A 12,182-nucleotide genomic window follows, 5' to 3' on the forward strand; every position below is an offset into this window, starting at 1 on the left:
AAGTCGTTTCTAGGAGAATGAATGCTAAAGCACCTCTGTGCAAACTGTAATTAGTCCTAAATTGTATTTTTTATATTCCAACCAGCAGGCACTGGAAGATATGCTGACAGATCTGCCCTCTATTTTAGATAATGTTCAAACGAATGTGGTTAGAGTTTTTAAGTTTTATGAATTGTCCAACATTTTCCCAAGATTTTAAGGTGGTGGTTTTAATGTGTTAACAGGGCGAGTGGCTCACCCATGCATTTTGTTAGTGGTCAATTACTGATATTTCCGTGCCTTTGTTTCGTCTCCTTTCTCGTCGTACTTGTGTTTTAATCTCATGTATAGCACCTTTTACTTTTTCACTGTCGTCTTAGCACATCTGAGATAAGAGTGATTGTGTGATCAATTTGAGAGAGAAGGGAGGGAGTGTAAGAGTGCCATTTTATAGATTTCCTCCTACCTGTAAGCTCGAAAACAAACAAACACACACACACACACACACACACACACCAAAAATCTAAACTTTTCTTTCATATCTCTATGAGAGCAGTACATAGGGGGTTGTAGTATATTCCTGGATTAATCTCACTTAATGTTGGTTCTTGAAGCTTTGTATGCAGGTTTTTAAGGCATGGTTTGCATCTGCCTTAAAACACCTGCCAGTTCAGGTTTTTCAGGATCTCCATGAGACCCTTTGATGGGTCAAACTGTGTCATCCCTTCCCTCCTCCTTCATTCGCTGGGTAGAGACGTGATTCGCAACGAGTTTCTTCCCTGTCGGTGTGATGTCGAATAGCACCTGTAACTCTCATAAGAACACAACTCCTCGCATGGTTTAGAAATATTCTCTTATCTGTCCACAACAGTCTTCTCAGTTTGCGCGAACTGGTAAACTACCATTGTTTATTTTTATTTTTATCCCCAGTTAGTTCCGTGATGAAATAAAATCTTGATTCTTGATTTCATCATTACCGTCATTTTTCACGTCATACGTAGCGAGAATGTAAACTTATGGTCTTCTATTCCGTTGCTATGTCCAGTTATTAACAAGGTCTGACGTAACTCCAGATATAACTTACGTTGGAGCAAATGTTTTTTTTCAAAATATGCTGTAATACTGGTTTATACGAATCACTCTCCACTGTCCATTATTGATGTGCTCACTTAGTGACTTAAAATGTTTAAAGAGCTAGGTGATATGTAAGATTTACCTTTTGACTCAGATTTTGTTGTTCTTCCTGTAATTAATTGTTTGTCCCTACGACAAACGCACACTGATATGCCATTCAAGATTAACTTCTGTTCAGTTCAGTGATCGTGACGCTGATGACAACTTTTGACTGATCGGCGTACTTGCCTTTCTTTGTGTCTTCATTTTATTGTGTCCTACTCAAGACTACAAGTCATTTTTCTGTTTTTGATCCATTGCTCTCAAGGTTTGTAACTGTTCATCAGTATCAAGGCTAAGTCCGATACACCAATTGAAGCCTTAACACTCGTCTTACTATACCATCGTGTTGAGAACAGTAAAGATTAACTTTCATCAGTCGAATGACTGAGCAATACTTCAGTCTCTACCACACAAATTATCTAACTTCCAAAACTGAAACAATCTAATAGTGTTCACATCCAGACAACTATTGCAAAAGAACTCTAGAGCGACTTAAGAGCAACTAACTAACTGAACATTTCCATATCTGAGTTGCACTGTAGTCGCATTGAATTTCCTTTTCAATGTGGCTACAACTCTCTTCCATGATAAATGTTATCATTGACTGAATTAGTTTCTTGGATTTAACCTTCGTTCATATGATTTTGAATTTATTCTATAGATGTTTGATAAAGAATCTGCGGTATTCCTTTCCTTTTATCTCCACTTTTTGCATGCTATTCTCAGTATTTGAATAATATAGGTGTTAATCAAAATATTACCAGTGTAGATTTTACTGTCAATAGTTGCCGTCACTGTCAAGATGACTCACTTCCCTACTTTAAGTTTCCACAAAGTTTGTTAATTGGGGTTTCTGCCCTTGGGGCGTTACAAAACAAATTCATGACCATTTGTGCTGTTCTTCTTTGTATATGTCCAATCCCCTGTTAGTCCTGTGTGGTATATATTACACACACTTTAACAGTACTCTAGGGTGGGTTGCCTGAGTATTTTGTAAGCAATCTCTTTTCTAAACTGATTACACTGCAATAGTATTCTACCAATGAATCAACTTTTGCCACCTGCTGGGCCTATGTAATTGTTTAGTTCATATCCTTACAATTTGCTACAACCAGATATTTGTATGAATTGATCAGTTCCATTGTGATTCATTTATGTTGTAGTCATAGGATATTTTATTTTTAATTTTGTGAAGTGCACAATTTTACATTTTTGAACACTGAAAGCAAAATTCCACTCTTTGCATCACTTTGAAATTGTATCGAAATCTGATAGAATGTTTGAGGAACTTTTTTCAGATGGTAATTCATTGTATGTAATCACATATTCTGCAAAAATGCTGAGGTTGTTGTAAATATTATCTGCCGGGTCATTCATATACAACTTGTACAGCGAGGGTCCCAACAGCCTTCCCTGGGTTACATTTGAAGTTACTTCTAAATCTTTCAATGACTCTGCATTCAAGATAATGTGCTGCTCCCTGTCTATGAAAAAAAATTATCACTCCAATTACAAGTTTTACTTGATACCCCATATGATCCTAATTTTCATAAGAAGTGTAGATTTGGAACTGATCAAATGGTTTTTGGAAGTCAAGAAATAGTGCATCTGTCTAATGCCTTAGTCTGTGGCTTTCAGAATGTCACTGAGAAAACTGAGAGTTGACTTTCATGTAATCGATGTTTCGGAATCCATACTGGTTGGTATGGACGCCATTCTATTTGAGATACCTCGTTCCAATAGAGCTCATGGTATGTTATAAGATTCTGCAATAAATAGGTTCCAAGGGTATTGAATGGTAATTTTGTGGATCACTTATACCACCCTCTTTATAGACTAGTGTGACCTGTGCTTTCTTCCAACAACTGGATGTGGCTTTTTGTTGGAAGGATCATTGGAACGGGAGCACAGATCAAGGTCTCACAATTCATAATTTTCAATTTTTCAAGAGGTAGTGTTTATAGTTTATCTTGGTATCATTAGTGTATCCTTGGCTGTAATTTTGTACTTGAGGCTATAGCAACATTTAATATTAAAAAAAAAAAAAAAAAAAAAAAAAAAAAAGTTCTCTCGAAGTAAATTTTTGTAACAGCCTGCCCAGACTCCAAGTTGGTTGCCATAAATGTTGAATTTGGTTGGCATGTGTTATTTGGATGGGCAAAACCAAATTATTTATTTAAGAAAAAATATATGAAGAATAGAAAAATCAAACAATGTTAGTCATAGAGCACTAATACATAATCGAGACCATTGTAGACACCAAAATAATAATTTAAATAAATACTTAAGAAAATTACTTACATAGTAAGTCTAGTCACTTCAAGTGCATTCCCATTGGATGTGTGGTCATGGGGTACATAAGTCATAAGCCCACATTTTGCATTCTATACAATGGAATCATTTATCCTTAGCTTTGCTGTTAGCAACTGCTCTAACTGGCCTGTACACTGATGTGAAACCTGTTTTGTCCATATTGTAAATTTTGTGAGAGTGAAACTATGTTGCCTAAGAGCTGTTGTCAAATTAATGAAAAAAAGGTTTGAAATTTGTTTGGCTGAAACTAGAAGCTCGTGTTGAGCTAGTAATCTTTAGTGGGGTGCCATGTTCAAAAGTCGGTGAACTATTCGCCTCCAGCAAACCCATTATCCTACCAAGATTTAGGAAATTTAATAGAATGTACCATGGACAGATTGTAATCCAGTGTTTTGATTTATTTTGGAGTTAATCTTTAGTAAACTGTGGATGATTGAAAAACATGGTTCTTTCTTGTTACCATTGGAAAAAACTTTCTCTTTTTGGAAATTAGCAAATAGTGATTCAAGGCTGACCTATCTTTTCATTGACAATCTCATTTTGAGGAATCTTCTTACAGTTCTTGTTAAATTTTGATTATTAATTTTATTAGCTGCAGCTTTATAAGTTGATAATCTCTCCCATTTTACCTTTGTCACTGTTGCAAGCATGATGTATGGAAGAAACTCTTCTTAGTCTGTCCATTTTTATTGATTTATCAATATCTTCATCTGAAAAAAGTCATAAAAAAGGCCTGCCTGGATTGTCAAACTTGGCAGCCAACCACAAATTTTTTAACAACCAAACCCGAACAGACAGTTCAGACAAAATATGAGCTGAGAAAACAGGCCTCAATGTTACTACAGAATAATGTTGTGCAACCTTTATACAGTAATGGAATGTAATCGGTATATATACTTCATTGAATACATAGTGAATAATGAGAGTTAATTATATTAAAAAAATGAATATCTACAGTTTCATAAACAGAAAAAAATAAATCCAGGAAACTGTCAGCAAAAACTAGAAACTGTGTCCCCTTTGCTCAAAATATTGTGATCATACTGTGATTTGAGTTTAGACTGCTAGCAAGCAGCAGCAACTGAGACTGATGAAACCAACCTGTGTAACATCCTGCTCCAATCTTCCTTATTTGTGGTTAAAAGAGGGGCTAACTCAGCCATAAATTCTGTATAGAAACAGATAGGGATTCCATCATGCCCTGGAGCGTTGTTTAATTTTAGCAGTTTCAGCTGTTTCTCAATGCCTATAACACTGATATCTAGTTGGCCCAGCTTCATAGTGCTGGGGGAATTAAACAAGGACAATATTTCTGGCTTTTCCTGTGCAAAGGAACATTTAAAAATGGAGTTCAGAGTTTACGATTTTGGTATGGTAGCTACAATTTCAGTTCCCATCTTGTCGATGAGCCGTTGGACACTAATTTTTGTGCCACTGACACTATCTGCATATAGATCTATGCTTTATTCAACACCTATTATATAGTGGTCCCTATTTCTTTATGGTGATTGTATGACATGGGGGGTCCCCCATGTCATGAACTTCTTGTACATGCCTTTGAAGTGCCTGGTAAACTACTCATTTAAAGCTGAACCATAGTTCTTCTACTTGCTCTTCTGTAGAGCTCTTATAAGTAGGTGTTAATAACTTTTCACTGACACACTAACAATTTTTGTCCTGGACGTTGGAGGAATGATTGATTCGCAGTGTTTTCTTTGTCACTTGATTTACACACTGCAGTGGGTTGCAAATTTATCCTGTGTAGATATTTCTTAAAACATGTGTGCATGAACTTAAGTATTACTATTGTTGTTGTTGTGGTCTTCAGTCCTGAGACTGGTTTGATGCAGCTCTCCATGCTACTCTATCCTGTGCAAGCTTCTTCATCTCCCAGTACCTACTGCAGCCTACATCCTTCTGAATCTGCTTAGTGTATTCATCTCTTGGTCTCCCTCTACGAGTTTTACTCTCCATGCTGCCCTCCAGTACTAAATAGGTGATCCCTCGATGTCTCGGAACATGTCCTACCAACCAATCTCTTCTTCTAGTCAAGTTGTGTCACAAGCTTCTCTTCTCCCCAATTCTATTCAATACCTCCTCATTAGTTATGTGATCTACCCATCTAATCTTCAGCATTCTTCTGTAACACCACATTTCGAAAGCTTCTATTCTCTTCTTGTCTAAACTATTTATCGTCCACGTTTCACTTCCATACATGGCTACACTCCATACAAATACTTTCAGAAACGACTTCCTGACATTTAAATTTATTCTCAATGTTAACAAATTTTTCTTCTTCAGAAACGCTTTCCTTGCCATTGCCAGTCTACATTTTATATCCTCTCTACTTCGACCATCATCAGTTATTTTGCTCCCCAAATAGCAAAACTCCTTTACTACTTTAATTGCCTCATTTTCTAATCTAGTTCCCTCAGCATCACCTGACTTAATTCGACTACATTCCATTACCCTCGTTTTGCTTTTGTTGATGTTCATCTTATACCCTCCTTTCAAGACACTGTCCATTCCGCTCAACTGCTCTTCCAAGTCCTTTGCTGTGTCTGACAGAATGACAATGTTACCGGTGAACCTCAAAGTTTTTATTTCTTCTCCATGGAATTTAACACCTACTCCGAACTTTTCTTTTGTTTTCTTTATTGCTTGCTCAGTATACAGATTGAATAACAATGGGGATAGGCTACAACCCTGTCTCATCCCTTCCCAACCACTGCTTCCCTTTCATGCCCCCTGACTCTTATAACTGCCGTCTGATTTCTGTACAAATTGTAAATAGCTTTTTGCTCCCTGTATTTTACCCCTGCTGCCTTCAGAATTTGAAAGAGAGTATTCCAATCAACATTGTCAAAAGCTTTCTTTAAGTCTACAAATGCTAGAAACGTAGGTTTATCTTTCCTTAATCCAGCTTCTAAAATAAGTCATAGGGTCACTATTGCCTCACGTGTTCCAACATTTCTACGGAATCCAAACTGATCTTCCCCGAGGTCGGCTTCTACTAGTTTTCCCATTCGTCTGTAAAGAATACGCATTAGTATTTTGCAGCCGTGACTTATTAAACTGATAGTTCGGTAATTTTCACATCTGTCACCACCTGCTTTCTTTGGGATTGGAACTATTGTATTCTTCTTGAAGTCTGAGGGTATTTCGCCTGTCTCATACATCTTGCTCACCAGCTGGTAGAGTTTTGTCAAGACTGGCTCTCCCAAGGCTGTCAGTTTCTAATGGAATGTTGTCTATTGCGGGGGCCTTGTTTCGACTCAGGTCTTTCAGTGCTCTGTCAAACTCTTCACGCAGTATCATATCTCCCATTTTATCTTCATCTACATCCTCTTCCATTTCCAATATATTGTCCTATAGTACTTCGCCCTATATACTCCTTCCGCCTTTCTGCTTTCCCTTCTTTGCTTAGAACTGGGTTTTCATCAAAGCTCTTGATATTCATGCAAGTGGTTCTCCTTTCTCCAAAGGTCCCTTTAATTTTCCTGTAGGCAGTATCTATCGTACCCCTAGTGAGATAAGCCTCTACATCCTTACATTTATCCTCTAGCCATCCCTGCTTAGCCATTTTGCAATTCCTGTCGATCTCATTTTTGAGACATTTGTATTCGTTTTTGCCTGCTTCATTTACTGCATTTTTATATTTTCTCCTTTCATCAATTAAATTCAATATTTCTTCTGTTACCCAAGGGTTTCTACTAGCCCTCGTCTTTTTACCTATTTGATCCTCTGCTGCCTTCACTATTTCATCCCTCAAAGCTATCCATTCTTCTTCTACTGTATTTCTTTCCCCCATTCCTGTCAACTGTTCTCTTATGCTCTCCCTGAAACTCTGTACAACCCCTGGTTCTTTCAGTTTATCCAGGTCCCATCTCCTTAAATTCCCATCTTTTTGCAGTTTCTTCAGTTTATTACTATTGAGGTAGGGATTTTTTTGGAGCCCTTTGTGCTTTGTATTAGGTTGGTGCTTAAGTTCATAGCATTTTTCCCTAATTTTAATAAACACAGCAGATACCCATAACAGAAAGTACATATTCTCCTTCACAATTTACAACAGGCTGCCAACAGTGGGTTAACTTTCAGAAATCACATTGTTTTTAGGTGAAGAACTTGTCGAGCCATGTTTGGAGTGCATTTTCATCTGTGAAGAAAGTTCTTTGAAGGTTGTTCAGTGGAAGGTGGAAAAGGTGAAAATCTGAGGCAGGGATGAGGCGAATAAAGTGGATGTAGATTGACGTCCCCAACTCCGGTCATTGTTCTTGGATTGCTTGTGCAAGACATCTGAGTTGTTTACGATAAATGTCAGCAGTGATGGTTACAATCAGTTTAAGGTATTATTCCAACAGATGCACAACATTATCTTTTGTGGAAGTGGGGTCTTTGTACAGGGAGTTAACTACTTTATTATGGCTCAACCATTCCTTTCTTTTCCTTATTTTAGGTTAAAGACACCATTTCTCATCACCAGTGAGAATACAGGATAGGAATGATAAGTGTTGTTCACAAGCCAGTCGATGACAAGCAGAGGTGTACATATGGCCACATGCCAATTTCCTTGATTTTTGACTTAGAGCATGCGGTATACATACACTCAATTTTTGAACCTTCCCCATTGCGTGCAAATGCTGTGTGATGGTGGAATGATCACAGTTCATCACATTTGCCAGTTTTTTAGTACACTGTTGTGGATTAATGCGTTTGAACAATCTTCATCAAACCCTGAAGGTCTTCCTGAATGTGAAGAGTTACTAATGTGAAAAAAATCCTCCTTAAAATAAGAATATCATTTTCGGGACTTGCTCTGTCAAATGGCATTATCCCCGTATGCACAGAAAATGTTTCTGGCTGCCTCCACTGCTGTCACCCCACTATTGAAATCAAACAGAAGAATATGTCAGAAATGCTCCAATTTCTTCACTTGGCACTCCATTTTTAGCAAACATAGCTCCATTCATTATCCACAAATGACAGTATGTAAACTCTCATGACAACAGTGAACTACAAATAAAAAATGACCATCGATAAATAAACCCATAGTAACTGGAATACCGACATGTGAAGCAAAAGTGCTATGAACATATGCACCAACATAATATGAGATGTTTTCATTGATTATTAGTTACATCTGGGCATAATGTCCATCTCTTGTTTGTGGTCACTGAATTAGACTTAGGGGATTAAAACATACAGATGGTGGAAATACCAACAAAATATAAAGAAAAGAGTTGACACTACTAAATAAGTATCACCTCATGGAGAAGTAATGATTGTAGCAGAGGAAGCTGTCATTTTTATATTCATATAGAAAGGAAGGCCGAGTAGTCAAAGTTATCAAAACGTTATTGGAAAAACAAACAATGATTATACATGATGGTGGTTTTCCACTAAATGTACAAAGAATGACAAAAACACTGTCAGTAATACACATAATCATGGCCAGCCAACTAATTGTATTGAAGCAAGACAGAAAGAAATTGTATGTACCCCAGGCTTAGACTACATGCCTGCATTAAATACTGTAGGAACACCTTCACCTTAAATACAAATGATAATTCCAAGGCAAAGATGAAATACAGAGAAGACAGATGGGTAAAAGACTACGTGAGAAATTACACAGAAAGTGAACAACTTCCAGACAAATAATGACTTAAGACATTCCACCAGCCTATGAGAATGTCACAGAAGTTGCATGACAATGAATGTGCAGAAGTTGTACAGCAATGTAAAGGAGCATTATGAATACATAAAACATGACCACAGATTATGTCTTCCTCATGAAGGCACAAACAAGGATGAAAAGAGTGCTGAAGGGAAGAAAAGAGAGAAATGGAGAAAATTCTGCATCTCCATCAACAAGGATAGCCCACAAAATAATATTTGGGAAAAGATAAGGTGGTTTGAGGAAAGTTAGAGTATTAACTATTAATGCCCAAATAAAGATGCAGAATTCATTGACATCTGCCTGGTACAAATCGCTCTTACTGAAGCACCACAGAAAGTGAAAAAAATACCAAGATAATGATCATCTTAATCAACTGTTGTTTCTGAAGGAATTAGATTTTTTAGGAAAGCACAGCCCAGATAGCAGTCTGAGGGGAAAAAATGGGTATGACTTTATGTAAGAATTATCAGTTTTTTTTTTGTATTTATCACTTGCTGATCCTATAGCAAAAGTATTATGATGATTAATCAAATTATTATTTGTATGTAATGCTTTTTTTTCCCTTCACAGCTTCCAGGCATAGTAATGTGTATATGACTTTATATTATTATGGTTTTATGCAACTGTTATTTAAAAATTCTTTACCATTATTTCAGTGCCCTGAGGAAGTATGGGACAAAATATTTGAAGTTAATGTGAAAGCTGCATTTCTGCTATCAAAAGAAGCATTGCCTTACTTAAGAAAGAGAGGTGGAGGATCAATAATTTATATATCATCCATTGCTGGATATCAACCTCTAGGTGTAAGTAATTGAATAGTGATTGTTATGATCTGTATATTCACAAGTTCACAGTCTCATTTCATCATGCTTTGTATTTGCTGTATAATACTCATGTTAAAGTTATGTTCAGTCTTTTGCACACAAGCCAAAACAGTTAACACGAAATAATTACAAGATCGCAAAAACTCAACCTGTTTTTTAAGCACTGTGTATACACTTGAACAATAAAATAGACTTCAGGTTTGAGGTTAACTTTAGTAGACACAGAATATGATCTGTGTAAAATAAAGGAAAATTTAAATTTTGGGGAAGGAGTGAAGAAACATTTAAGACTGAAAAATTTTGATCTGTTTTAATTTTGTCTGAAATTATAAAGCGATAAATGTGGCTTGTGCTGGGTTATGAATTGCATTTCATTTCAGTTGCTGGGAGCATACTCTGTTAGCAAAACTGCTCTTCTGGGTCTGACAAAGGCTGCTTCAGTAGATTTGGCAAAAGATAATATCAGAGTGAATTGTGTTGCACCAGGAATTGTTAAAACAAGATTTTCAAGCGCTGTAAGTATTTGCGAAAGTTCTGTGTGCAAATATGATAGTTGTCATTATCAGAAAATGTGTCTTTTTTAAGTTATGTGTCTTAATAATAAAAACATTCCTTGTAAATGCATCTCTTAATAATATAAAACTTCCATATAAGTGCAATATTATGAAAGGGATGTCTGCTACTCACCATATAGAACAGAAGTTGAGTTACAGACAGGCACAACAAGAAGACTGCTATACATTTGAGCATTCAGCTGAAAGGTCTTCCTCTAAAAGTAGAACACACACACACACACACACACAACACAACACAACACAACACAACCATTGTCTTTGGCCATATACAGTTTTGCCTGGTGGAAAACAATCTATGGGTGGTAGGGGTAAGGAGGAGAGTCTGACAGAGAGGGGGAGGGATAGCAGAGTAAGCATGGGAAACATGTAGGGACATGGTAGAGACACAATACAGCTGCTCAGTGTAGTTAGGAGTTTTCAGATGGATTTTTTTTTTTTTTGGGGGGGGGGGGGGGAGGGGGTGAAGCAGAGGAGCAGATAGGAGAGGAGGGGAAAAACATTGGTGGGTGCGTTGTTGGAATAGAAAACTGTGTGGGGCTGGAGTGGGAGCTGGGAAGGGGATAGGTGGGTGAAAGACAGTCTGATGAAGGTTGGAGCCAGAGAGGGTTACAGGAAAACAGGATATATTGCAGCACTACAACTTCCCCCATCCCATTTCTGCTATCCTTTCCTCATTGTGCCCCAGCATCCTCCTTACCCCCACAACCCACTAATTGCTTTTCCACGAGGCAGAGTTGGTATATACAGTCCAGCCCCCGTGTCCAGGAACAGTGGTTGTGTGTGTGTGTGTGTGTGTGTGTGTGTGTGTGTGTGTGTGTTTTCTGCATTAGAAGAAGGCTTTTTTTATCCATAACCTTAAATGTATAGCAGTATTTTTGTTGTGCCTGCCAGCAGCTCAGTGTCTCCTCTATATGATGAACAGCAATGTATGTATTCATAACATTGTCGTTATTCCATCCTGGGTTTTCCATTGTTTGATTTTTCTTATAAGTGTAACATTCATGTTATTCTTACTCCATTCATATCATGTGCACTCTCTACTTTAAATAACATTGATATGATTGATCTGTTTCTCGTTTATAATATTTTAGGTCTTACGCAAAGTATTATCAATAACTGAACAAATAAATGCCATGTTTGTGTGTCCAGGATGTTGGAAGTTTTAAATTATTTTATGACTCTGATGCTGTAAATATAGCCAAATAAAATCAGTTTAGGATAAACTAACAGAGAGGGGAAGTTTCAGGTAAATGTAATATAATATGAGTGTGGGAAGAGAAAGGCATTCCTTTCTAATAGTCATTTTCAGCTACAGCCATCTATGATGCATTTCTGTACATTCCCAATACCACAATAGCCTGCAAACCGGAAATCATGCATTCGCTAGGTGTTGTGGTAACTGTGTGGTGGGAGAAAGCTAAGTACTAAGGATTTTTATGTTTGTGCTGTACCTCTATGAAAATAATTGTTTATGTCAGTGAAGCAAAGTTATATCAGTTTCCAAAAGTAGTTTTTTTTGTTGTTGTTATGTGCCGTTGTTAATGAATGTCGTTGCACAATATGCGAAAAAAACACATGTTGTCAATTCATAAAGTGCATAACAGCAGGTGACCATGTGAAATCCAAACATTTCAGATA

General features: G+C 37.1%; 1 protein-coding gene across 1 annotated transcript in view; it reads left to right on the forward strand.

Annotated features, from left to right (window-relative positions):
- The window catches only part of LOC126356318 (dehydrogenase/reductase SDR family member 4), a 31,779-nt gene that overhangs the window by 2,193 nt on the left and 17,404 nt on the right, over positions 1–12,182 (forward strand). The window contains exons 3-4 of the mRNA XM_050007282.1: positions 9,802–9,948; positions 10,350–10,484. Of these exons, the coding sequence (XP_049863239.1) occupies positions 9,802–9,948; positions 10,350–10,484 (282 nt within the window). The remainder of the gene's footprint in view (positions 1–9,801; positions 9,949–10,349; positions 10,485–12,182) is intronic.

Source organism: Schistocerca gregaria, chromosome 3 (assembly GCF_023897955.1).
Source record: "Schistocerca gregaria isolate iqSchGreg1 chromosome 3, iqSchGreg1.2, whole genome shotgun sequence".
NCBI lineage: Eukaryota > Metazoa > Arthropoda > Insecta > Orthoptera > Acrididae > Schistocerca > Schistocerca gregaria.